Below are 26,299 nucleotides of genomic sequence, written 5' to 3'. Positions count from 1 at the left end.
ATCATCAGCACAATTTATTTTTCTAGATGTGTGTGATGGAACAGAACAAAACTGGCTATAAATATGGTGTGTGTCTAATGGCCATACACAGAGGAACGTCACCTGGACACTACAGCTTCAGCAGGATCAGCCGCCGAATTGGGTACAGCAGTTCAATGTAGGATGTGCTGTAAATGTTTTCATACAAATTTGAGAATGTCCTATTAGGCTATGTGCCTACGATGCAGAAATGAAGCGGAAAATTTCGGCTTCATTTCTGCATGTCCTTGCCTGGAAAAACGCATGCGGAATTTCACACGCGTTTTCTGCGCGTTTTTTACATGCGGAATTGCCTTGCGTTTTTCTAATGCATTGAAGAAGGCAGTTCTGCATGAGTAAACGCACAAATAATGGACATGCTGCGGATTTTTCCGCACATCAAAAACGCTGCAGAAAATTCCGCAACATGGGCATTGAAAGTGCGGATTGTCATTGGGGACCATGGGGGGCAGATTACCAATCGTTTTACAAGCGTTTACGTTGCGCAAATTCGGCAGCAAAAAACGCTTGAAAAACGTATCGTGGGCACGCAGCCTAAATGCCTGTTCTGTTCCTGATCTGAGGATCTGGGCTTTTAGTTGAGATGAATCTGCTGCAGTTTATGTACACGCTCAGTAGTGAGGCAGCGCTGTGGAGTCAGGGAAATTGAGGAGTTGGAGGTTTGGTTTACAGACTCCACAGCCCTGTGGCTGACTGCTCATTTCAATAGCTAAGCCAGTCCTCCTCTAAGTCTACACATTCTCTCCAAGAAGGGGGCTGGCTTAGCTATACATACTGCTCTGATGAAGTGTCGACACTTATGTTCAGCACATGGCAGGAAATGGATTTGCCAAGACCAAGAGCATCAGTGAAACAGGGATATTAGAGGAGCTTTGCATTAGTAAGCCATATATAATTAGACCAGGAATACAATATAATTTAGTGGACAATCTTTTAAAGATTTCTTGCCAAATTTCAAAAGGGCAGACTTGCAGGTGGCCTAGTACTCAAGCTGCCATGCTCCAGCCATCATCTATAACCATTTATTGGCTGATCACTGTACACCTCTGCCCCAAAAATGAACAGGATGGATTATAGGAGCCAGCAGCTCCATTAAGTCTACGGACACAGTGTTGGTCGTCGTTCTTTATAGTTTTGATGAAGGTCTCAGTGCAATGACCTCTCATTCAAGATAATAAAACTTGCCTAAAAAGTTATTGATTTAAGTCACAGCTCCAAATAACACCCCTATGTCACAACCATCCCATTGCACACTTACAGGAACGCTCAGGTCCCTGTGTGAGGCCAGAAGTATGCAAGGAATGTATGGAGCATGTGCTCATTTTGGAGGCTGAGAGTCTGACATTCACGCTCCTGCGCCGTCACCGAATAATCCAGCATAGAGACGCAAGAACATTCCAGTCTGGATTCATCCTGACATCGGAAAGCTCCTTGCCTGATATTTCCAGGCCCACAGATAGAATTCTTCATGGTAGGACTCACTGAGAGATTTCATATTCAGACATCATTCAAACTAGTCTGAAAGGGTTACCCTTGGTGTCTAAAAATTATTACTGATATACTGGATAGGTGATTATTCCTAAAACTGGGAGACTAAACCCCTTAGTGACCGGACCATTTTTTTTTTAAATCTTACCAGTGTCACTTTATGTGGTAATAACTCTGGAACGCTTAATCAGATCCCATTTATTTTGAGACTTTTTTTGTGACATGATACTTTATAATAATGGTAAATCTAGGTTAATATGTTTTGCATTTATTCATAAAAATATCAGAAATTTGACAAAAATGTTTCAAAAATTGCAATTTTCAAACTTAGAATGCTTACCCCTTTAATCCCAATAGTCATAGCACACAAAAACATTTCCCTCATGTCTGCTTTATATCCGCACCATTTGTAAAGTGTTGTTTTCATTTGTTAGCATTTTATAAGGTTTAAAAATGTAGCAGTAATTTTTCATTTTTTTCAAGGAAACTTACAAAATTTATTTTATAGGGACCTGTTCAGTTTTGAGGTGACTTTGGGGGTCCCATATTTTGGAAATCACCCAAAAGTCATACCATTTTAAAAACCGCACCCATCAAAGTATTTAAAATTGCTTTCAGGTAGTTCATTAACCCTTCTGGTTCTTTTCAGGAAGTAATGGAAAGTGGCATGACAAGAATGAAAAGGTTTATTTTTACCACCTAAGTCTTCATAACTTCTCATCAGGCCGCTATAGCCGGCAGAGTCTAAAGGCCCCGTCACACTTAGCGACGCTACAGCGATCCCGACAACGATACGACCTGTCAGGGATCGTTGCTGCGTCGCTATGTGGTCGCTGGTGAGATGTCAAACAGTCAGATCTTCCCAACGACGCAGCAGCGATCCGTAACGATCTGTATAAAGAAGCACGCCTATGTGTTTCTGTGTCTGAGTCGTCAACGAGGTCGTTGGTAAGGTGTCAAACACAACGATACATGCTACCCAGCGGGACCTCAACAATCAAAGAAATGTCCAGACCATTCCGACACGACCAGCGATCTCACAGCAGGGGCCTGGTCGCTGCTAAAGGCCCCGTCACACTAAGCGAGATCGCTGCTGAGTCACAAGTTTTGTGACACAACAGCGACCTCAGTAGCGATCTCGCTACGTTTGACACTTAGCAGCGACCAGGCCCCTGCTGTGAGATCGCTGGTCGTGTCGGAATGGTCTGGACATTTCTTTGATCGTTGAGGTCCCGCTGGGTAGCATGTATCGTTGTGTTTGACACCTTACCAATGACCTCTTTGACGACTCAGACACAGAAACACATAGGCGTGCATCGTTATACAGATCGTTACGGGTCGCTGCATCGCTGCTGCGTCGTTGGGAAGATCTGACTGATTGACATCTCACCAGCGACCACATAGCGACGCAGCAACGATCCCTGACAGGTCGTATCGTTGTCGGGATCGCTGTAGCGTCGCTTAGTGTGACGGGGCCTTAAGTGTCAAACGTAGCGAGATCGTTGCGGAGGTCGCTGTTGCTTCACAAAACTTGCGACTCAGCAGCAATCTCGCTAGCGATCTCGCTTAGTGTGACAGGGGCTTAAGGCTGTTATCTGTCATGGCAAACATCAGGACCACACAATCAAGATCTGATGAAGTTAAAGAGGGAGTCCCCACACTCTGTTAACTATTTAGATTTTGTAGTCACTATTGACAGCAGAATCTAAGGGGTTAAACGTGCATGGTCGGTGCCAGCACTGATCATGGCTGATGCAGCAAGTTGTCAGCTATAGTGTACAGGTGACAGTTACAGGATTGTCACCTGTCAGGGAACGCTAGTCTATTACATCGCAGGTCAGTAAAAAGACGTCTATTGGTCACTAAGGGGTTAAAAGGGAATCTGTCAGCAGGATTTCACCATCCAAACTATATGTCCATGTAGCTCTTTCAATGACAAGTCCAGCAACACCTTTACATGGGCAGCCTGTTCCTCCATTACTGAGAAATCGGTGTTTGAATTAATATGCAAAAGAGAGCTATGGTAGATCTGAAGCCTCTGTCACTCCAGCTCTACTTCTCACCCAGCGCTGCCTCCTTCTGTTTAACCGACTGCTCTGTTACCTGAATTCACACAGTAAAGAGGCTGTTAGTCAAGCAGGAGATGGCGACTCTGCGCGAGAGATAACAGTTGGGGTGACAGGCTTCAGATCTACCCTAGCTCTTCAGCCTCATTTGCATATCACTTCAAATGCGGACTTCGTAAGGCTGCGTGCCCACGTTGCGTATTACAAGCGTATATGCTGCGGAATTTTCGCAGAGTAAACGCTTGTAAAACGCATGTATATCCGCACACCATGGTCCCCAATGGCATTCCGCAATGTCAATGCCCATGCTGCGGATTTTTCCGCAGCATGTTCATTAATTTTGCGGAAGCGCAGCGGAATCAATGTGCGGATGGTACCCAAGTCTGGATGAGAGGAGACTCTCATCCAGACCTGGGTACCAAAGAACCTGTAAAAAAAAGAAAAAATAAAGTTTATACTTTTCTTCTGATGTCTTCCCGGTGTTTTTCCGCCGTCGCGCTGTTGTGTGAAGGACCTGCCACGTCATTGAGTCATGTGACCCATCACATGACTCAATGACGTCACCGCAGGTCCTGCACACAACAGCGTGAGCCGCTCAAGACTCCGGACGGGGCAGAGAATGCATCGGAAAATGAGTATAAACTTTATTTTTTTTATTTTTTACCATGTATTTTTTCTCTCTTTTTTTGTGTGCCATTATGTGGAGTTAATCAGCTAAATACAGTCAATATGCCAATCTTGCACTATTTAGAGATACCAGTCTAACATATCACCTATTCTTTGGCTAAGTGATCATACTTAGAGCCTGAAATATTTCCTATGTATACAGTAAACTATAGTAATAAATGCATTAGAAGCTTCTAGCCGAAAGAATCCCGCTAGCACATATGGAGGAGAACAAGTCGCGCTAAAGAGAGGAAGCATTTGGTCATGTTCACACCTAGCAATAATAGAACGCATTCCAAAATTAGCGAGGCAGAGAACGGCGTCCAGTCTTGAAATAGACATCCATATCAGTTTCCCCTATGAACTAACATCATAAATGTGAGATGTTACTAATGACTTCCACAGATATTGGCCAAGTGAGTGCCATGAGATCAGGGCTAAATAATAATTTCCTCCATGGAACCCGCTTAGATATACCTTATACCTTCATCTGAGAAACCGGAAGCACTTCAATGGCAAGTATGTGGCCACCCAAAACATAACTAAAGCCAAAAGGCATCAAATATAGAGGGCCACCTCTTACACTACAACAGCTGGCATTATGGCTAGGGCTACATGACGACTTGGGTGCTGTGACATGAAGATCAGACTGTTGTATCGCGACATTGCAAGTAGTGATTGTAATGATGCACAAGAGCCTGAGGATCTCACCAGGAACCTTCCCAATATTTACCCCTAATGTACAGAACAAGATCAATGTCACACATGTGCCCCAGGCTCCCACCAGGAACCTTCCCAGTATATACCTCCAATATACACTGTGTGCAGAATTATTAGGCAAGTTGTATTTTAGAGGATTACTTTTATTATTGATCAACAACTATGCTCTCAATCAACCGAAAAGACTCAAATATCCAAGCTTAATATTTTTGGAAGTTGGAGTGGTTTTTTTTTCGATTTGGCTATTTTAGGAGGATATCTGTTTGTGCAGGTAGCTATTACTGTGCAGAATTATTAGGCAACTTAATAAAAACCAAATATAATCCCATCTTACTTGTTTATTTTCACCAGGTAAACCAATATCAGTGCACAAAATTTAGAAATAAATATTTCTGACATGCAAAAACAAAAAAATTAGTGATCAATATAGCCACCTTTCTTTATGATGACACTCAACAGCCTTCCATCCATAGATTCTGCAGTTGCTTGATCTGTTTTCGATCAACATTGCGTGCAGCAGCCACCACAGCCTCCCAGACACTGTTCAGAGAGGTGTACTGTTTTCCGTCCCTATAGATCTCACATTTTATAATGGACCACAGGTTCTCTATGGGGTTCAGATCAGGTGAACAAGGGGGCCATGTCATTATTTTATCCTCTTTTAGGCCTTTACTGGCCAGCCACACTGTGGAGAAGTTGGATGCATGTGATGGAGCATTGTCCTGCATGAAAATCAAGTTTTTCTTGAACGATACCGACTTCTTCCTGTACCACTGCTTGAAGAAGTTGTCTTCCAGAAACTGGCAATAGGTCTGGGAGTTGAGCTTCACTCCATCCTCAACCCGAAAAAGTCCCACAAGTTCATCTTTGATGATACCAGCCCATACCAGTACCCCACCTCCACCTTTCTGGCGTCTGAGTCGGAGTGGAGCTCTCTGCCCTTTACTGATCCAGCCTCTGGCCCATCCATCTGGCCCATCAAGAGTCACTCTCATTTCATCAGTCCATAAAACCTTTGAAAAATCAGTCTTAAGATATTTCTTGACTCATTCTTGACATTTTATCTTATGTTTCTTGTTCAAAGGTGGTCGTTTTTCAGCCTTCCTTACCTTGGCCATGTCCCTGAGTATCGCACACCTTGTGCTTTTTGATACTCCAGTAACGTTGCAGCTCTGAAATATGGCAAAACTGGTGGCGAATGGCATCTTGGCAGCTTCAGACTTGATTTTCTTCAATTCATGGGCAGTTATTTTGCGCCTTTTTTGGCCAACACGCTTCTTGCGACCCTGTTGGCTATTTGCCATGAAACGCTTGATTGTTCGGTGATCACGCTTCAAAAGTTTGGAAATTTCAAGACTGCTGCATCCCTCTGCAAGACATCTCACAATTTTGGACTTTTCAGAGCCCGTCAAATCTCTCTTCTGACCCATTTTGCCAAAGGAAAGGAAGTTGCCTAATAATTAAGCACACCTTATATAGGGTGTTGATGTCATTAGTCAACACCCCTCCTCATTACAGAGATGCACATCACCAGATTTACTTAATTGGTAGTTGGCTCTCAAGCCTATGCAGCTTGGAGTAGGATAACATGTATAAAAGTATCATGTGATCAAAACACTCAATTGCCTAATAATTCTGCACGCGGTGTACAGCATAAGAGCAATGTGACACAAGAGCCCCAGGCTCCCACCAGGAACCTTCCCAGTATATACCTTCAACGTACAGCATAAGAGCAATGGGACACGAGAGCCCCAGGCTCCCACCAGGAACCTTCCCAGTATATATCCCTAATGTACAGCATAAGAGCAATGGGACACGAGAGCCCCAGGCTCCCACCAGGAACCTTGCCAGTATATACCTCCAACGTACAGCATAAGAGCAATGGGACACGAGAGCCCCAGGCTCCCACCAGGAACCTTCCCAGTATATATCCCTAATGTACAGCATAAGAGCAATGTGACAAGAGCCTAAGGCTCCCACCAGGAACCTTCCCAGTATATACCTCCAAAATACAGCATAAGAGCAATGTGACACAAGAGCCTGAGGCTCCCACCAGGAACCTTCCCAGTATATATCCCTAATGTACAGGATAGGAGCAATGGGACACGAGAGCCCCAGGCTCCCACCAGGAACCTTCCCAGTATATACCCCTAATGTACAGCATAAGAGCAATGTGACAAGAGCCTAAGGCTCCCACCAGGAACCTTCCCAGTATATACCTCCAATATACAGCATAAGAGCAATGTGACAAGAGCCCCAGGCTCCCACCAGGAACCTTTCCAGGATATACCTCCAACGTACAGCATAAGAGCAATGTGACACAAGAGCCCCAGGCTCCCACCAGGAACCTTCCCAGTATATACCCCTAATGTACAGCATAAGAGCAATGGGACACGAAAGCCCCAGGCTCCCACCAGGAACCTTGCCAGTATATACCCCCAACGTACAGCATAAGAGCAATGGGACACGAAAGCCCCAGGCTCCCACCAGGAACCTTCCCAGTATATACCTCCAATATACAGCATAAGAGCAATGTGACACAAGAGCCTGAGGATCCCACCAGGAATCTTCCCGGTATATAATCCCAATGTACAGTGTAAGAGCAATGTGAATAGACCTATAGCATGCTGCACATTGTATGAACAGTTTTGGGCAGGGCTGTGGAGTCAGAGTCGTGGAGTCGGAGCCCATTTTGGTGGAGTCGGTATAAAATGGACCAACTCCAACTCCTAAAATACGGTATATAATAAATTGGGTACAGTAGTTAAATGCAGTTTGTGGGGAATATTTTTTCATAAGAATTTGGGAAAGTTATGAAATGTCCTATAAATGTCTGTCCTATTCCTGATCTAAGCATCTAGACTTTTAGCTGAGATGAATCTGTGCTACAGTAAATTTATCACTTAAACATGAGCCATGTGTGAGGGAGTCGGAAGCTGTGTCATGGAAATTGAGGAGTCGGAGGGTTTGGCTTACCGACTCCACAGCCCTGGTTTTGGGGGTACTTTACCATCACTGATTTGTGTAAGGGGTCCTCCATTTACTAATATTGGTGTGGGACACTTCTGCGTAGATGCTAAACGTACATATTGGTGATATTTTCTTTTTACTTGCAGTTTTCTGGTTATCGTTGCTTTGCTAAAGATGGGCCAACATTTCCAGGTTGACTCAGAGTTCAGGCGTTTTTACATTGATCCTTGAATGGTCTACTGATTTCTAATACTAAAAATAAGGCCATGGCTCCCTGATACGGGCAGTGACTCACATCTGATGGCAGCATGCGGTCATGTTGACTCTGTCCTGACCTTTGTGTATCATTTTTTATAGGTTGGTGTCAAATTAATCTTCACGAAACATATTGACTCAGTTCACATTAGCAAATGGAAACTCAGAGCACTGGGCTAATTAGATTTTCCTCTTCAAGGAAAGCATTGCAATCCAGGACATTAGTTAATTGCCTATGTAAATCTGAAATGTGCCCATGTCAGCAGAATCGAGTGGTGGAAGTTCACTAGACGGCTGTATTATAAAAAGTTATATTCAGGACTAAAGGCTATGTGCCCACGATGCAGAAATGCTCTGGATTTCTCCTGAGCGTTTCTACATCTCCCCTGGCAGAAAAAACGCATGCGGATTGTACATGCGTTTTTCCTGCCAGGGACATGCGGATGTGAAGCGTTCTTCACATGCGGGTTGACAAGCGCTTTCCAAGCGATTTTAGCATCACTTGGAAAGTGCTTGACAACTTGGTCACACTATATAAATCCATGCAACCGGCATGGATTTATATAGTGTGACCCAAAGAATGGTAAAAAATAAATAAATATTATACTTACCTTCCGATGGCCCCCGCAGTCTTGCTTCGCTCCGTCCTGGCTGCCGGCAGATCACGGTACACTGAAGGACCTGCCGACGTCAGCATCGCGTGACCCGTCACATGACTATGACGTCAGAGCAGGTCCTTCAGTCCATCGCGATCTGCCGGCATGGGAGGACGAGCGCACCGGGGGCCGCCAGAAGCTAAATATAACATTTATTTTATTCTTTTTTTCACAGTTTCTATGGTACCCGCGTCCGGAGGAGAGTCTCCTCTCCTCCACACCTGGGTACCATCCGCACACTGGAACGCATGGAATGCGCATTCCAATGCAAGTCAATGGCGGCAAAAACACAGCACTTCCGCAAAATAATTGGTAGTGCTGCGTTTTTTTCCGCAATGATAATCCGCAGTGGAAATTTCCGCAGCATTTGCACAGCACATGCAGATTATCATTGGTGAACATGGCAGGCCTTCTACCATGCGTTTTTTAAGCGTTTCTGCAGCGTTTTTGCCGCTGCGGAAACGCTTAAAAACGCATCGTGGGCACACAGCCTTAAGGTGCATTTAATCAGCACGATTATCGGGAACGAGCGGTCCTAGGATAGTCCTGATAATCATGCAGTATAAAACAGACTGACGATCATCCTACAAATGAGCAAATTGCCTGTTCGTTGGTTGAAATGATCTTGTGTGGTTCTCGGCAGCGCATTAGCCTGTATAAACTGGACCTGCGCTGCCGAGAACAATGGCAGCCTATGCACACAGTTACTGATTGCTCTGTGTGCATCACGAGTGGGAACTTACCTGTGTGAACAGACTATTAAACCATCATCGAATAACAAACATGTAGCGGATCAGAGGTCAAATAGTGCCACCAATCGCCCACTGTAAATGGACCTGAACACATGCTGGTAATATGGCCACGTTCACACGTTCAGTATCTGGTCAGTGTTTTACTTTAGAATTTGTAAACCAAAACCAGGAGTGGAACAATCAGAGGAAAAGTATAATAGAAACACGTCACCACTTTTGCATTTTTTCCCACTTTTTATTTTACAAATACTGGTGGAAAGAAACTGACCAAATACCCAACGTGTGCACGTGGCCTAACATCACATGGATCTCTAGGTCTAAAAGAAAAAAGGGGACAGAGGGAAATCAAAGGTTATAATGTCTATGCATCTAAGCAGATGAAAGTAGAAGTCTTCGGGTTGCTTGGAGCGGCTCACTTCCGAATAGGTAGGTGTGTGGCTTTGATGATGTTGTCGCCAGTTACAAGTCATTAGAGTAAGACACGTGAGATTTGCAGGTATCATACTTGCTTATCTGTCGATGCAATGCATTCAGTACCACTCCCATTGAGGATGTTGGTGGCACCGAGAACCCCTCTAAAGTCATATATGTCATTTATAGAGGCAAAGACCGCTCTCCTGCTTATAGTCAGTAACAAAATTTAATTTAGGCTTCACACATTCAAGCTTTGTGGCCCAAAAATAGATCCTGATGCACAGAGTGGCCTCCGGTCTCCCGACCTAAACTTTACAGCCTCATATATGCTGGCGATTTCAGGTCAGGAGTCCATCCATTGCACTCTGTACTCCGACCAAAAAACAAGGATGTGTGAAAGTGCCCCAAGTGATAATCTGCCAAAGCTTTCTCATTGATGACAACCCGTCCCTATATCCTATTAGGTACACTGATCTCATCACCAGACTATAATCTTAGAGCTATGACCAACCTCTATAGTTCTAAGTTGATGAAGTAATGCATTAATGAGTCAGTCCCCTATCAGATGGGCCCATTTCTGTGCATATACAGACTGCAATGCCAGGACTGACCACATGTCTCCTGATCTCATCTTACAGCCTTACTTGTGGCTATGAAGCTGCACGTTTGGGTCAGGAGACTTGCAATGAGTCCAGACATTGTAGCCTGTATACGGACAGTAAAATATGCCTGTCTGAACCAGGCCTAACATAGGGGATTCTATTTTGGAGCTATATGATGCCCAGTTCCCTAATTGGGCATATGGAGAACAAAAAAAATATGAAGACCACCAATTTAATGGTTGGTGAGGGGCAGGTTACTAGCTTGTCATGCTATTGGGTAAAAAGTCCATATGAAACCTGATAAGAGCAACTAATAGAAATAAAGAGGAAAGGTAAAACTAGAAACAGTTCTTCGAGGGAGGCTTCACACAAGACGTTTTTTTGCGGCACTTTCTTTTTAAGCCAGGCATTGGCTGCAAGTCGTTAAGGAAATAAAATAAAAATAAAAAAAAACACCCATTGAAAAGGATTTTTTTTGTAGTATGTTTTTCAATAGGCTTCTCTATAACACTTAAAAATTACATCGGGAAAAAACTCTGTCAGGACTAAAAACCACAAATAAGTGAGTAAAGAAGCCCTATAAATTCCAATATGTAGACCACTGGTAAAATCTGCACTAGATTCAGAAATTGAATGGGTGATTTTTATCTGTGACTCGGAACAAAATTGGACACGTCTCCGTAATTTTTTTTTATCTGAAAAACAAGGACATGTGCAGAGCCACGGACTTTAGCGGGTACGTATTCAATCAGTAAAAACCACGAAATGACCATGTGCGGGAAAAACAGACGTCAGAGTGAGGCCCATGGTTGTAGAAATGTCCGCAATCAATTCTATAAAAAAATTCTGGGGCAAATTTTCCATGTGTCAATGTACATATGTGACATTCACTGCAAAGTCTGAAATGTGAAAAACTGACATGAGGCGGATACAAAACCACAACGCACGGCAATGTCCAAACAGAAGTTTTCTGCTACAAATATGGACAAAAAAAAAATCCAAAGTAATCTGCTATGAGTGAACACATCTCAAGTGTTCGCAGCCTTCAGGAACCACATTGCCGCACCTTGTAAAATCCAGCCAGTATTAGATAAATAAGAGGGATGAGGGTGCGGGCACAAAGGGTGAACCCCACAAGTTTTTCAAGAGGAAGATCCTTCAGGAAACGCCAGTGTTCTTTTTCCTGTAGAGTCTTTTTTTTAAGGTTTTAGTTGTGGATGTTTCTGGAGTGCCTTTGACAGCATGTGTTTTGGAGGTGACATAAAAAAAAATGCTAACAGTTTTTCAGGCAAAGAAGCTGACAAAATTCTCAAAAAGCTGCCCCCGCGTCTTCTTGGGAGTCTTTTGAGGCTTCCCATTGACACCTAGAGAATGGCCAGGTCACAACCACTTACCATTTTTAGAAACCACAAGAAATTAAAAGACTCAAAAGTCATAAACAGCAAGTCGTTCTTGCATAGAAATGCATACGTCCATTCTTTTGAGTGTTTTCTGGTCGCTTCTGGAAAAAGACATCTTGTACACATACCTTAGGCTATGCGCAGACGTTTTTTTGTTTGTTTTTTAGCAGATCGACTAAAACAAATGTCACAAAATTTGCTAAAGAACACTTGAAATACTCTTCCTATTTATTATTATTGTAAAACTACTTTTGCTCAGGAGTTTGAGCTTTTTCTTCTTTTATCTCCACAGCAAGTTTTGAAAAACGGCTGGTGCAAGAAAGGGCTTAACAAGGTGGTCACACAATATAAATCCATGCAACTGATAGGCATCCAGTTAACCATGGCCTCAGACTCATGTCAATGATGGAGCAGGGGGGGTTTTTAGACCCCGGCTTCTGTCAGCACCTTGGGATCGTGTTGTAGGGGACACTGATAGGCTCACACAGGTAGCGCACTACTTCACTGGCAAAGAAAAAGAAAACCACTTGACAGCCCCTTCAACAATTGTCCAGGCCTACTAGTGTTTATTTATTTTACTCACTTATATAGCGTCATTAATTCCACAGCGCTTTACAGACATTATCATCACTGTCCCCATTGGGGCTCACAATCTACATTCCCTATCAGTATCAGACACGTATAACAGGGTTTGTCTGTTGGTTCCCTGCCAGCATTCACACATGCAGTTTAGGAGACTTATTAGCCTTTAATTCACACTTTTGGAGCAGCATTTGGCACTATGCTAAAACCAGGAAAAACAGTCTGAGACTTAGTGCCCACGATGCAGATTTGAAGCAGAAAATTCCTGAGCATTTCTGCATCTCCTGGGCAGAAAAAAAGCATTCGGATTTTACATGCGGTTTCAGTGTTTTTCCATGCTTTTTTTCAAGCGTTTTCCAAGCAATTTTGTGCTTCACTTAGAAAAGGGCTTGACAAGTTGGTCACACAATATAAATCCACGCAACCAGCATGGATTTATATTGTGTGACTAACTTAGAGGAAATTTCTAGTATTAAATGCTGCATCTAAAGAAAAAAAAAAAACAATAAAAAACCTTATATTCACCTGTCCGGCGGCCCCCGGTCTCCTCCCGGCGGGCCGCGGTGTACTGACAGGACCTGCGGTAACGTCATTTAGTCATCTGATGGTCACGCAACCATCACCTGAGCGCCGACGTCAGCAGTCGCATGACCATCAGCTGACTAAATTACATCACCGCAGGTCCTGCCAGTACACCGCGGCCCGCCGAGGAGAAAGGACGCGGCCGGGAGGACACCGGAGGCTGCCGGAGAGGGGACTATGAATAATTTTTTTTATTTTTTACTTTATAATTCTATTTTTACTTGCAGGTACCATGGTACCCAGGTTGGAGGAGAGTCTCCTCTTCTCCAGACCCAGGTCCCATCCGCACATTGAACCGCATAACATCGCATACATACAGTACAGACCAAAAGTTTGGACACACATTCTCATTTAAAGATTTCTCTGTATTTTCATGACTATGAAAATTGTACACACTGAAGGCATCAAAACTATGAATTAACAACACATGTGGAATTATATACTTAACAAAAAAGTGTGAAACAACTGGAAATATGTCTTATATTCTAGGTTCTTCAAAGTAGCCACCTTTTGCTTTGATGACTGCTTTGCACACTCTTGGCATTCTCTTGATGAGCTTCAAGAGGTAGTCACCGGAAATGGTCTTCCAACAATCTTGAAGGAGTTCCCAGAGATGCTTAGCACTTGTTGGCCCTTTTGCCTTCACTCTGCGGTCCAGCTCACCCCAAACCATCTCGATTGGGTTCAGGTCTGGTGACTGTGGAGGCCAGGTCATCTCTCCTCCTTGGTCAAATCGCCCTTACACAGCCTGGAGGTGTGTTTGGGGTCATTGTCCTGTTGAAAAATAAATGATGGTCCAACTATACACCTTTCTGTATATAATTCCACATGTGTTAATTCATAGTTTTGGTGCCTTTAGTGTGAATGTACAATTTTCATAGTCATGAAAATACAGAAAAATCTTTAAATGAGAAGGTGTGTCCAAACTTTTGGTCTGTACTGTACATGCGGATATTATGCGGTTTAATGCAAGTCAATGGGCGTGATTTTGCCGCGAAATTGGTTGTGCTGTGGATTTTCCGTAATGATAATCTGCAGCGGAAATTTCCGCATGTGCACAGCACATGTGGACTATCATTGGGATGCATCGCAGACCTCAAGTGATTTTAATAAGTTTCCGCGGCGGAAATGCCACCGCAGAAGCACTTTAAATCCGCATCGTGGGCACTCAGCCTAAGGTTATGTTCACACGCTGCATTTTTTTATGCAAGTTTATAGCTGCGTTTTACAGTACCAGCAAAAGCTATGAGAATTCAGAAATCTCATGCGCACACACATTTTTTTCCAGACTGAATTGGAAAACTGCTGTGTTTTTGAAAACTGCAGCATGTCACTTCTTTCGCGTTTTTTAACCCATAGAAAGCAATGAGAAAGTGCAAAAATGCGGCAAAAATCGCAGATATCAGGTTTTGCTGCATTTTTAGTGAAAAAAACGCATGTACAGCAGTATGTGAAACCCATTTATTTTTGTAATTTTCCCAAGTTTAAACCATAATGTCTTGGTCCCCTCACCTGAGATGGCAGTTTAGGATTAGTATAATCTAATCTAATTAGGATTATTAGTACAGTTTAATTAAATTAGTAATATGTGAAAAGTAAACATTGGCTGACCAATATGTGAAATTGAACAATACATGATCAACTCAAGGGCCAACCAAAGTGTGAAAGTAAACAAGTGTCCTACAAACTCAATGCTATGCCAATGTCTTAGGGCCCCGTCACACTAAGCGATGCAGCAGCGATCCCGACAACGATATGACCTGTCAGGGATCGTTGCTGCATCGCTAATACATCGCTGGTGAGCTGTCAAACAGGCAGGCTCACCAGCGATCAGGGGAGCAGCGATATCGTGGAAAGAATCGTTCCACGATGTCCTGCTCCCGTTACCAGCCTGCTGCAAGCAGGAGCAGGCTGGTAACTATGGTAAACATCGGGTTACTAAGTGCGCGTGTGCCCCTAGTAACCCACTGTTTACCATGGATACCACTCTGCTACGGTGCGCGGGAGCCTTCGCGCACCATAGCAGAGTGGTATTCATTGTAAACAGCGGGTTGCTAAGTGCGCGCGTGCCCCTAGTAACCCGATGTTTACCATAGTTACCAGCCAGATCGTTGGTCCCGCTGGTCACACACAGCGATGTGTGCTGGCCAGCGGGAGGCCAACGACCAAAAAATGGTCCAGGACACTTTGCAACGATCAGCGACCTCACAGCAGGGGCCTGATCGTTGCAAAGTGTCACACACAGCGACATCGCTGGTGAGGTCGCTGGTGAGTCACCAAAACCGTGACTCAGCAGCGATATCGCTAGCGATATCGCTATGTGAGACGGGGGCTTTAGGCGTCTTTCACATGTCCATGTTTCGATTAGGTGTGATGTCCGTTTCCACAAGTACCGGAGACACTTACACCTGTAGACCCATTCAAATGAATGGGTCTGTGCACAGGTCAGTGTTTTCACGAGGACATGTCCGTTGCTTACCAGCAGCACGGGCCGCAAAACGTCCCGCACACGTACACACGGGTGACATCTGTGTGACACATACCGGCGCCTGGGAACCAGAGGTACAGTTAGCGCTGTTCCCAAGCGCTGAGTGCTGACCTCATCATTGTCCCCTGCCGGCGCTGATCGCAGGGGACAATGTTGAGTGTTTAGGTACGACTGTTTTTTTTAAATAAAGTGATTTATATGTACATTATCAAGTGAGATCATGTTAGAAAAGTACAGGGACCATCTATTTCTAGAGCTCACTAGAGACAAGCGAATCGACTCGCAAGAGCCAGGTCCAGTGACCGCGCCATTATTATGTGACTACTAGACAGACTGCCTCCTCCCTGCCAGCTAGTCATGGTGCCTCTTCTGATTAGATGAACTGGGCCAAGTCATGCGTGCGGCACATCAACAGTGGTGACATCATATCAGGCCTAGAAATACGAAGAGGAGCTGCGGATTCCAGCATGTTTGCAGGGCTCCCGTCCAAGGGCAACAAAGTAAAGACATTGCCAAGGGACCAGGGTCCTGTAAATGTATTCTTCAACCTGTAGTGCTCACTAGAGTGGCCAAGGACTATGAGACCGGAGTTCTAAGGGAAGGACCTAATTAACATTGGGTAAAAAAAGCCAATTATGTTTCCAGATACCCCCCTCAATGGCTGTGAGCTGGTAGCTGTGAGACATGTGATTATCTAACAAACAGTATACAGGAAGCGCTTCCTGTTAGTGAGAAATATACATACAACCCGTAAGGGTAAACATGCAGTATAGACGCATACGATTACGAAACTCATCATACGGCCATTACTACTACTACTGGTACCCTAGAAGAAGTAACACGTTGAAATAACATACGGTACTTAGCTAACACTATTTTGATCCATCCCATCACGACAAGTTGTACCTAATCATGATGGTTCCTAACTAGTATTTCACATCGCTATGTGCCGGCAGGCCTCAAAATATGTGGGGGCAGAGCAGGACCCGGACCTGACAGTGATGCCTATGGAAAGCTACATAGACCATGTGCACAGGGATGGCTGCTATACTTCTTTGATTAAAATAGGAAATACTTAGTTAACCCTATGTATTTACATGTATTACTACAGGGTATCTGTTCATTGATTGTATTCTAGGTTTTGTCTGGTAATGGCCACAGTGTGAATGTGCGCCTACACACTGCACTTATACTGACAGGAATGCTGGCCCGTAGTCTCAGGTCTGCCTCAGTTTCTTGTACCTGGCACATTTGAGTGAGGGTCCGCTCCTTGATTATTTAACTTCACAGTCAGGTGCATACTAGTAATGTCCTGGTCCTGCCCTGCCCCCATCTATATTGAGGCCTGCTGGCACATTGCAAGGTGTGTTACTAGAGTTAGGGACCATCCTGATTGGGAACACCTTGTTACATGGGGATGGCTTTTACACTTTAATCAAAATAGCTTTAAAGGGAACCTGTCACGTGAAAAAAAACGCTATTAAACTGCGGCGCCGATTCATTCATTGTTCTGTGTATAGAGAGCAGTGGCTGTATTTGTGCACCCAGCATGGACTGACAGCCGGGTCTAATGCTGAGCTGCTGTCAGAGCCAGGCGCGCAGTTACAGCCGTCACTCTCCATGTACTGAGCGGTGACTGAACCTGCACCGCCCCTATGACTTTAACTTAATCACTGCCGGGGGAAGTGGCGAATGAAGTTCATTTCCTCCCAGCAGCGGGGGTCTGAGTGCAGGAACCAGCAAGGTCAGAACGCTATTAACCTGGAGAGTAACCCCATCCCAGCAGGTTAAAAGCGTTTTTTTCAGGTGACAGGTCCTTTAAGTACCCTCTGGTTCTTTACATGTATTACTATTTCTTTAAATCAGGTATACATTGTTTTTATTCTGGGTTTTGTCTGCTAATGGCCGCAGTGTGAATGTTAACCTATACATTATACTAACAAATGTGCTGGCCCATGGTTTCAGTTTTACCACTAACTCAAAACACGATTTCTCTTGATTGTTTTCATCATCAGGATGCACATCTGCCATTGATGCCACAATATCTGAAGCAATGCTAGCTGCCGATGTATTGTGTGAACTGCCAACGATCCAGTGTGCAGGCAGCCCCCCGAACAATGGGAGCGTCTGGCAGTAGTCTTACCCTTTCATGCAGTGAAAACCATGAATGCTCAGCCCATTCAGGAGATTTATTTATAGTGGATTAAATCACTATAGGATTGAGGAGCTGCTCATCTTCAACAGTTTTTGCAGTGCTGCCCCATCTACAACCATCGCTGTCTCAGTCGTGTTAGGTTGGCAGACACAATGAATGAGGTTGTATTAAATGAACTGGCTTAAATATACGTCTGCTACTTTCCCACCCAGATATCGTCTAGTTCTCTTAAGACCTGGCATATGACTGCCGGGTGAGCATACTGTGGGCTATATAGCAAGTCACCTAAACAAAGAGCTGCAGCGTAAGGCTATGTTCACACCATGTTTTTTTCAGGGTTTTTTAATGCAAATTTTCAGCTGCGTTTTGCAGTACCAGCAAAGTCTATGAGATTCCAGAAATCTCATGCACACGTTTTTTTTGTTTAAGATTTTGTTTTGCGTTTTTTCACTCATTGGAAGTAATGGGTGGTGAAAAAAAACGCACCAAAAACACAGGTGTCAAGTTTTCAGTGGTTTTTGTGCCTAAACCAGAATGAGATTTTTTTTTTTCACTGAACTTTATGTACATGTAAAACAGACAAAAAGACAGTGGCGAAAATGCTGAAAAAAAAACAACACACACTCCTGGCATGAGACTCTGCCAGGCGTTCCTTCACATTTGACAGGAGGAACAGTACTGTTATAATCAAGATCTGGTTTTCATCATGTTTTCTGCAACAATAAGACAAGAGTCTGATGAGCTGTATATAAGAGTATAAAACAGTGATCACAGGGGGTATATTCTGATCTCTCCGTAATCACGATGCAGAACACCACAGCAGGGCTAGGGAGACGCTAAGCCAAACCTCCGACTCCCTCATACACGGCTCATGTTTAAGTGATGAATTTACTGTAGCACAGATTCATCTCAGCTAAAAGTCTAGACCAGGGGTCCTCAAACTTTTTAAACAGGGGGCCAGTTCACTGTCCCTCAGACCATTGGAGGGCCGGAATATAATTTTTTTAAAAAAACTATGAACAAATTCCTATGCACACTGCACATATCTTATTTTGAAGTAAAAAAACAATACAGGAACAAATACAATATTTAAAATGAAGAACAAGTAAAGTTAAATCAATCGGTATTTCAATAGGCAGCATAGGTCCTCAATAGGCAGGTAAATGTCCCCAATAGGTAGCATAGGTCCCCAACAGGCAGGTAAATGTCCCCAACAGGCAGGCTGTTTCCCCCTTATAATGCCCTATGCAGGCTGTTCCACCCTTATAATGCCCCATGCAGGATGTCCCTTTCTCCCACCATATAATGCCCCATGCAAGATATCACTCCCCTTTCTTTATAATGCCCCATGCAGGATGTCACCCCACATATAATGCCCCATGCAGGATGTCACTCCCCTGTCTTTATAATGCCCCATTCAGGATGTCACCCCCCATATAATGCCCCATGCAGGATATCACTCCCCTGTCTTTATAATGCCCCATTCAGGATGTCACCCCCCCATATAATGCCCCTTACAGGATATCACTCCCCTGTCTTTATAATACCCCATTCAGGATGTCACCTCCCCATATAATGCCCCATGCTGGATGTCACCCCCCATATAATGCCCCATGCAGCATGTCACCCCCCCATATAATGCCCCATTCAGGATGTCACCCCCCCATATAATGCCCCATGCAGGATATCACTCCCCTGTCATTATAATGCACCATGTCACTCCCCTATATAATGCCCCATGCAGGATGTCACCCCTAATATTATGCCCCGTGCCTCCATACATTAAAAAAAAAAAAAAATACTCACCTCACTTCTCACCTGCTGCCGCCGGCGTCTTCCCGCTCTGCGCTGCCTGTGACGGCTCAGGGGAGGGCGCGGTGGAAAGACGTCACCGCACCCTCTGACCTGAGACGTCACAGGGAGCACACAGCAGGAAGACAGCGGATCCGCAGAGGCACGGGGAGAGGTAAGTATCCGGCTGCCGGGGCCCTGAGCAAGCGGGAGGGAGCAGGCGCTGTGACACCGCTTTCCTCCGCCCACAGCCCAACGGGCCGGATAAAAATCCTCCGCGGGCCGTAGTTTGAGGACCCCTGGTCTAGACCCTTAGATCAGGAATAGGACAGACATTTATAGGACATTTTATAATTTTCCCAAATTCTTATGAAAAAATATTCCCCACAAACTGCATTGAACTACTGTACCCAATTTATTATATATTTTAGGAGTTGGTCCGTTTTATACCGACTCCACAGCCGGCCTCTCCCTGCCCAAACCGCTAACAGAACAATAGATCCCATCCAGAAGCAGGCACAACTCTTGGCACAGCATTTCCAACACAATGCCACTGGAAGGCTGGCATGTCATAGTCAACTTTTAGATATACACAAATCAATGGCTGGATGACTGCTCCTGTGTGTTCTTAGCAGGTGCCCCTGTCTAAGCCGAACACTGTCCATTCAGTAATGAGAGGGCATTGGCACGGTACAGATGATCATTATATATAGCCAACCACCACCACACAGCAGGTCCACTGAGGACACCAGGGCTCCTGTATCAGATGGCACAAACATGCCCAGGCCCGACACTGGCATATGACAAGTGTCGAATATGCATGTGTGTGTCTCACAATGGGACAAATATTTATTTTACTCACTTATATAGCGCCATTAATTCCACAGCGCTTCACAGAGATTATGGGCACTGTCCCCATTGGGGCTCATCATCTAGATTCACTATGTCTTTGGCATGTGGGAGGAAACCGGAGAACCCAGAGGAAACCCACACAAACAAGGGGAGAACATACAAACTCCTTGCAGATATTGTCCTTGGTGGGATTTGAACCCAGGACCCCAGCGCTGCAAGGCTGCAGTGCTAACCACTGAGCCACCGTGCTGCCCAAATTTCTGGTAAATATGAGCCTTGTGAGTCAATGTACAAATATGTATTCATTTAAAGAGTTGTACCAAGACAGCAACTAATCAGCGATCCCCAGGATTAATAATAACCTGCTGATTGTTGGAGGCCCCCACACGTACCACCGATCAGCAACTTATCACCTATCCTGGTAATCTATGTACAATCTCATAAGCAATTTCCATGACACAGATTCCGACTCCCTCATACATGGCTCATGTTTAAGTGATATATTTACTGGGTATGTGCAGACTATCCAAAGCCGGCTGTGGCCCCAAGGCTACGGAGAAGCCGCCTCCGGCTTCCGCTCATTATGCAAATGAGCGCCGGCCTCTTTTTTTTTCACCTGCAGACTTTCCCCATAGAGATCAGGTCCATGGGGAAAGTAAGCATGCGGACCGCCGGAGAAATTGACACGCTGTGGTCTGGAAAGACTTGCGCATGTCAATTTCCGCGGGTGTGCCGCCGACGCATAGTGGACATGAGATTTGTATAAATCCCATCCACTATGCTTTAACATCTGGCAATGATCGTGTGCACATACCCTAGCACAGATTAATCTCAGCTAAAAGTCTAGACCCTTAGATCAGGAATAGGACATTTCATAACATTCCCAAATTCTTATGAAAAAAATATTCCCCACAAACTGCATTGAATTACTCTACCCAATTTATTATATATTTTAGGAGTCTGAGACGGTCCATTTTATACCGACTCCATGACTCTGAAGCCCTGCTCATAAGTTGTGTTTTCAGGATTGATGCACCTTTCCCACATACTTTTGAGTTTTCACCATTTTCAGGACCTGTGCTTGTCATCAGTGAATGGGACCATTGTTGCTTAAATCCAGAGGCTGAAGAACTGTACTTAAAGCTGAGATTGGATTTTGGCAGACGTCATCTCTTAAGGTCCATTTACACTACTCAATTATCGTGAATGAGCACGCCTAGATTACATGATAATTGTGTCGGGTAAAGAGGCTGCCGAGCACCCAAAGAAGGAGCAAGATGCTTGCTTGTCGGGTGAAATGACAGCAGCACATCGTCCTGTGATGGCAGTCTAGGTGCACAGAACGATCTCTGATTGTTCAGTGCACATCTGAAGCCTAGTTGGCATGCCTAAACAGGCTATTGGATGACTGCTGATAAAACATGTTGCTGGTCTTCAACTGCTCAACGCTGATCTCTACCTTGGCATGACCACTGAGCGCAGTGATTGGCTGCAGTGTTCAAGCCCCCAAGAGAGCATACAAGTAAAAAAATAATAAAAAAAAAAGGCAAAAAAAAAATTAAACAAACGTTTGAATATTCCTTCATTTCCTAAAACAAAATGAAAGAAATGAAAAAACATTTGGTTTTGCCGCATCCGCAAAAGTCAAAACAAAATATAAAATTCAACGCACATGGTAGAGGCCTCTTCTTTTCATTGGCTGGCATTACTGCAGCGTGACGCACATATGGGTGGGTGTGTGTGTGTGTCAGGCCATCTAGTCAAAAGAAGCACCAAGGATGTCGGGAGGAGGCTCTCAGGACTACTGGCCAATGGCCATAGATGACCTGATGTGGCCGACACACTGGATCCCGTGAATCAAATGCCCTGTACTTTAGTAGAAATCAAGTCTACAGACCAAGCAAAAAGTCGGCCCACAGCTGTATTGCTGGGAAAGAAAAAAAACTGACACCTAAACTCACTTATGTTATATATTTTAGATTTCTCTGAACGATACATAACACCAAGTTTGGCATTGCCAGATTCGTATTAAGGTCATTTTTACAGCACAATTTAAAAACAAATAGCGGGAAAAAAAAAAAAAAAGAATTACTTTTCTTTATTTTACTGCATTTGCAATTTCTTCCCATTTCCCAGTACAATATAGGGTAAAGTAAATGGAGTCATCCAAACTACAACTCGTCCTGCAAAAGAGTCTGACTGTGTAAACAAGGTAATGTAACAGTGACGGCTCCGGGAATAAGGGGAGGAAAAAACAAGAGCACAAAAAAACGTTGGCTGTGACAAGAAGGGGTTAAAAGTTATACCCTCAGTGGTTTTATTAAAAATTATTTTTTTGATTTTATTATATTTTCTTATTTTCAATGATATAAACAGCAGGGGAGCTTTTGGTTCCTCTCCTATCCCTTTTCCCCTTCCTTTTTCTGGTGACTAATTTTTATTCACATATTGTTCCATGTTGTATGTAATTTTTTATAATATAAAATATAGGGGGTGAGATAATATATCCTATTAAGTATTATGATGATAGGATTCGCAAGTTTTTATACTGCAAATCCCATCTATGAGAACCCTATTAGTTTTATTAGGTACTAATTTATAAAAATCCTGTTTACTCTATTGGGCATAAATGAACTAGAGGGGTTAATATAGTGGTATCACTCAATTTAGCGCCGCCCCTCTGGAGCAATTGTGTACCTGGTCAAATGTATATAAGGATCATTTGTTTGCTGCTTGTCACACCTGATGAAGGTGGCCTTGTCCACCGAAACGCGTTGTGTGTTAATAAACCAGTTATTTTAACGTAATTTTTGCCCTGTTATTGGCGCTCTGATACCGCTATTCACATTCACTGATTGTTTTTTTCCCCTGTTTGGGGTGCGGTAAAGCTGCCTCCTTTTACCTGTTCATCCACCTGTGGGATGAAGATAATTAAGTAGTCACTACCTTGGTTTCCAAGCTGCGCTGCCCTAACCCCTCCGGAACGCTGCCGGGAGTGGTGGTGAAGCTGGGAGTCCTTTTCGGCGGTAAGCGCAACTAACCTGACCACGTGACCCACCATCGCGAGATCAGGATCTGTGAACGCTGCTGAAAGCAGATGACAGCCACGAGCGGAGCGGAGCTTTACACTGGGGTTGTGCAGAGGTGCACAACTCCATAAGGTTAGTAGCCATTCCCACCCACCCCCTACAAATTTTATTACTGAATCACCTATTGCGCCCTGTTTTCTCTCTTTTTTACATACCCTCAGTGGTTAGCATTGGGGTCCTGGGCTCAAATCCCACCAATAACATCTGCGAGAAGTTAGTATGTTCTCCCTGTTTTTGTGTGGGTTTCCTCTGACACTCCAAAGACATACTAACAGGGAATCTAGATTGTGAGCCCCAATGGGGACAGTGAAGCGCTGCAGGATTTATAGCGCTATGTAGGTAAAATACATACCCGGGGCTCTCCTGATACAGAGTGTAAACTAAACACCACATGACAACTCCCTGCACTGACACATTGTAGCAAACCCTCAGGAGCAGGTCCACCAGTATATCAGGTCATATTCATAGTTCAGTATTTATAAGCCGAATACAGGAGAGGTGATATGTTCCTTTAATACTTTTCCTCTGATTGTTCGACTCGACACAGCGCATATCCCGGGCCGTGGATGTAAACACGAGGGTCACGGCCACCCGCAGGCTCCAGCAGCCATGCAGCGCCCGTTAGGCCGGCGGCCTGTACAGGGGTCGGCACTGCTGCCATCTCAGGGAGGCCGGGATCATGGCCACTTCCGGAAGTCTCCTCCATCCAGAGCGCGGGCCTGCACTGCAGAGCGGAGAGGACGCGGCTCCGGACAGCAGCAGCCGCCCCGACCGTCACCATGACAGCAGGAGCCGGCGAGGCCGCCCCGCCACACACCGCCCGCGGCCCGTGCTCCGCCTGACCCCGGCCACACACCGACACCCGGCTAATGCCCGCAGCGGCCGGCACAGCCACCACATCCGGCCCGTGCTGGGCGAGGACGGCCGGCACCTCATCCCGGAGGCCACCATGTTGGAGACTGGCAGAGCAAACACACGGGGGCCCCCAGTCATTAGCCGGAGCACGGAGGCGGCTCGGCGCGCTCACCTCTACATCTCTGCCCTTGTTCTTGAAGCTTTTGATCCGGTGGTTCTCCAGGCCGGCGCTTTCCGCCATGGTGGCTCTTTCTGCTTCTTCCCGTTACCGGCTGCGACACCACAACGACCGCGCCAGCCGCACTCCCCCGCCCTGCGCGCACTCGCTTCCAGGAGGAGGAGGGAATGGGGGAGGGGCGCGGATGTCACTCAGGGGGAAGGCGCGGGGCGGGGCTCTGAGTGCGCGGTAAGGAGGGAGGCGGAGTCACCACGAGGAGGGGTGGTGGGCGGAGTCACCACGAGGAGCGGTGATGGGCGGAGTCACCACGAGGAGCGGTGATGGGCGGAGTCACCACGAGGAGCGGTGATGGGCGGAGTCACCACGAGGAGGGCTGGTGGGCGGAGTCACCACGAGGAGGGCTGGTGGGCGGAGTCACCACGAGGAGGGCTGGTGGGCGGAGTCACCACGAGGAGGGCTGGTGGGCGGAGTCACCACGAGGAGGGCTGGTGGGCGGAGTCACCACGAGGGGGTGGTGTCATACTATGGTTTTGTGATGGGCGGAGTCACTGTGAGGGAAAGGGAAGCCGGACTCTGGGCGGTGCAGGGAGCCGGCACTGGCTGCCAGTCTGATGCGCTCTCAGTCAGGTTCAGGAATGACCTCGCAGATGTCCGCACCGCGCGATACTAGTGTCTGCGCCTGTATATTTAATAAAGCTTTGCTGACGCTCGGTATTTCCTTATGCAGCTACAGATTTGTGCTGAGTAATGGTTACTGTAAATGTTTAATAAAGTTTTTCTTTGCTTTTTTTGGGTGGGGGAGGGGGTAGCGATGTCTTTCAGTGGCGGGTCTTTGTGATGTAATAGGTCATGTGGTACAAAGGACTGGCCAGAGCAGGGGTGGTGGGCGTGGTCTGTAGCCCCGCCCCTCTCCAGCATGTAGCTGTGTCCCGCCCCTTGGGGGTAGCCCCGGCGCTGCTGTCGGAGGGGGCGGAGTAACCGGCGGCCGGTACTGATCGCAGGGAAGCTCCATGTCTCCGCTCCGTGCTGCTCTGTCGCCTCCTCACACCCCTTTATCAGCCAATGGCGCTTGTTCGCCGTAATTTAGATCTTGGGAAGCGTCGCGTCTGCTGTGGCTCCGCTATGAGCAGAGCCCCGTGTGTCACACGTGCCCGCCCTCAGTCACAGCGTCTGCAATGTGACAGCTCCGCGCTGTGTGCGGCCCCACGGGACCGTAGTGCGGGCTGTCAGGCGCCAGAGGTGACCGGGGGTGAGGATAGGGCTGCACTGGTCTCTCCTGCTCACAGACCGCACAATGGCTGCTGGTAAGGGGTCATGTGACCAGACCTGTACATCAGTGTCGTCCAATAGAAAAGCAGCTTCCCCATGTGAGGTGTTTAACCATTGGAGGAGGCTGAGGAGGAGGAGGAGGAGGAGGAGGTTATTTTTGTAGATAGATCTTGGAGCTGTTAGGCTATGTACCCACGTAGCAGATTTGATGCAGAGCGTTTTTGCCTCTCTCTGGCAGAAAAAACGCATGCAGATTTACATGCGTTTTTTCTGCCAGAGAGAAGCGTTTTCGCATGTGTTTTTTCAAGCACTTTTCCAAGCGATTTTGAGCATCACTTGGAAAGTGCTTGACAAGTTGGTCACACAATATAAATCCATGCAACCGGCATGGATTTACAATGTGTGAACAACTGATGCTTTAAATGCAGCA

At 45.5% G+C, this 26,299-nt stretch overlaps 1 protein-coding gene across 1 annotated transcript in view; it reads right to left on the bottom strand.

Annotated features, from left to right (window-relative positions):
- Positions 1–24,787, bottom strand: part of KPNA3 (karyopherin subunit alpha 3) — a 68,040-nt gene extending 43,253 nt beyond the window's left edge. Inside the window, exon 1 of the mRNA XM_073662689.1 lies at positions 24,595–24,787. Coding sequence (XP_073518790.1) covers positions 24,595–24,663 — 69 coding nt within the window. The 5' untranslated portion in view covers positions 24,664–24,787. The remainder of the gene's footprint in view (positions 1–24,594) is intronic.
- Positions 24,788–26,299: the final 1,512 nt, after the last annotated feature.

Source organism: Phyllobates terribilis, unplaced genomic scaffold (genome assembly GCF_046119375.1).
Source record: "Phyllobates terribilis strain yellow unplaced genomic scaffold, ASM4611937v1 Scaffold_2__4_contigs__length_985480577, whole genome shotgun sequence".
In the NCBI taxonomy this organism is placed as follows: Eukaryota; Metazoa; Chordata; class Amphibia; order Anura; family Dendrobatidae; genus Phyllobates; species Phyllobates terribilis.
The sequence above is the reverse complement of the archived record's forward strand: the minus strand, read 5'-3'. Positions and strand labels throughout refer to the sequence as shown.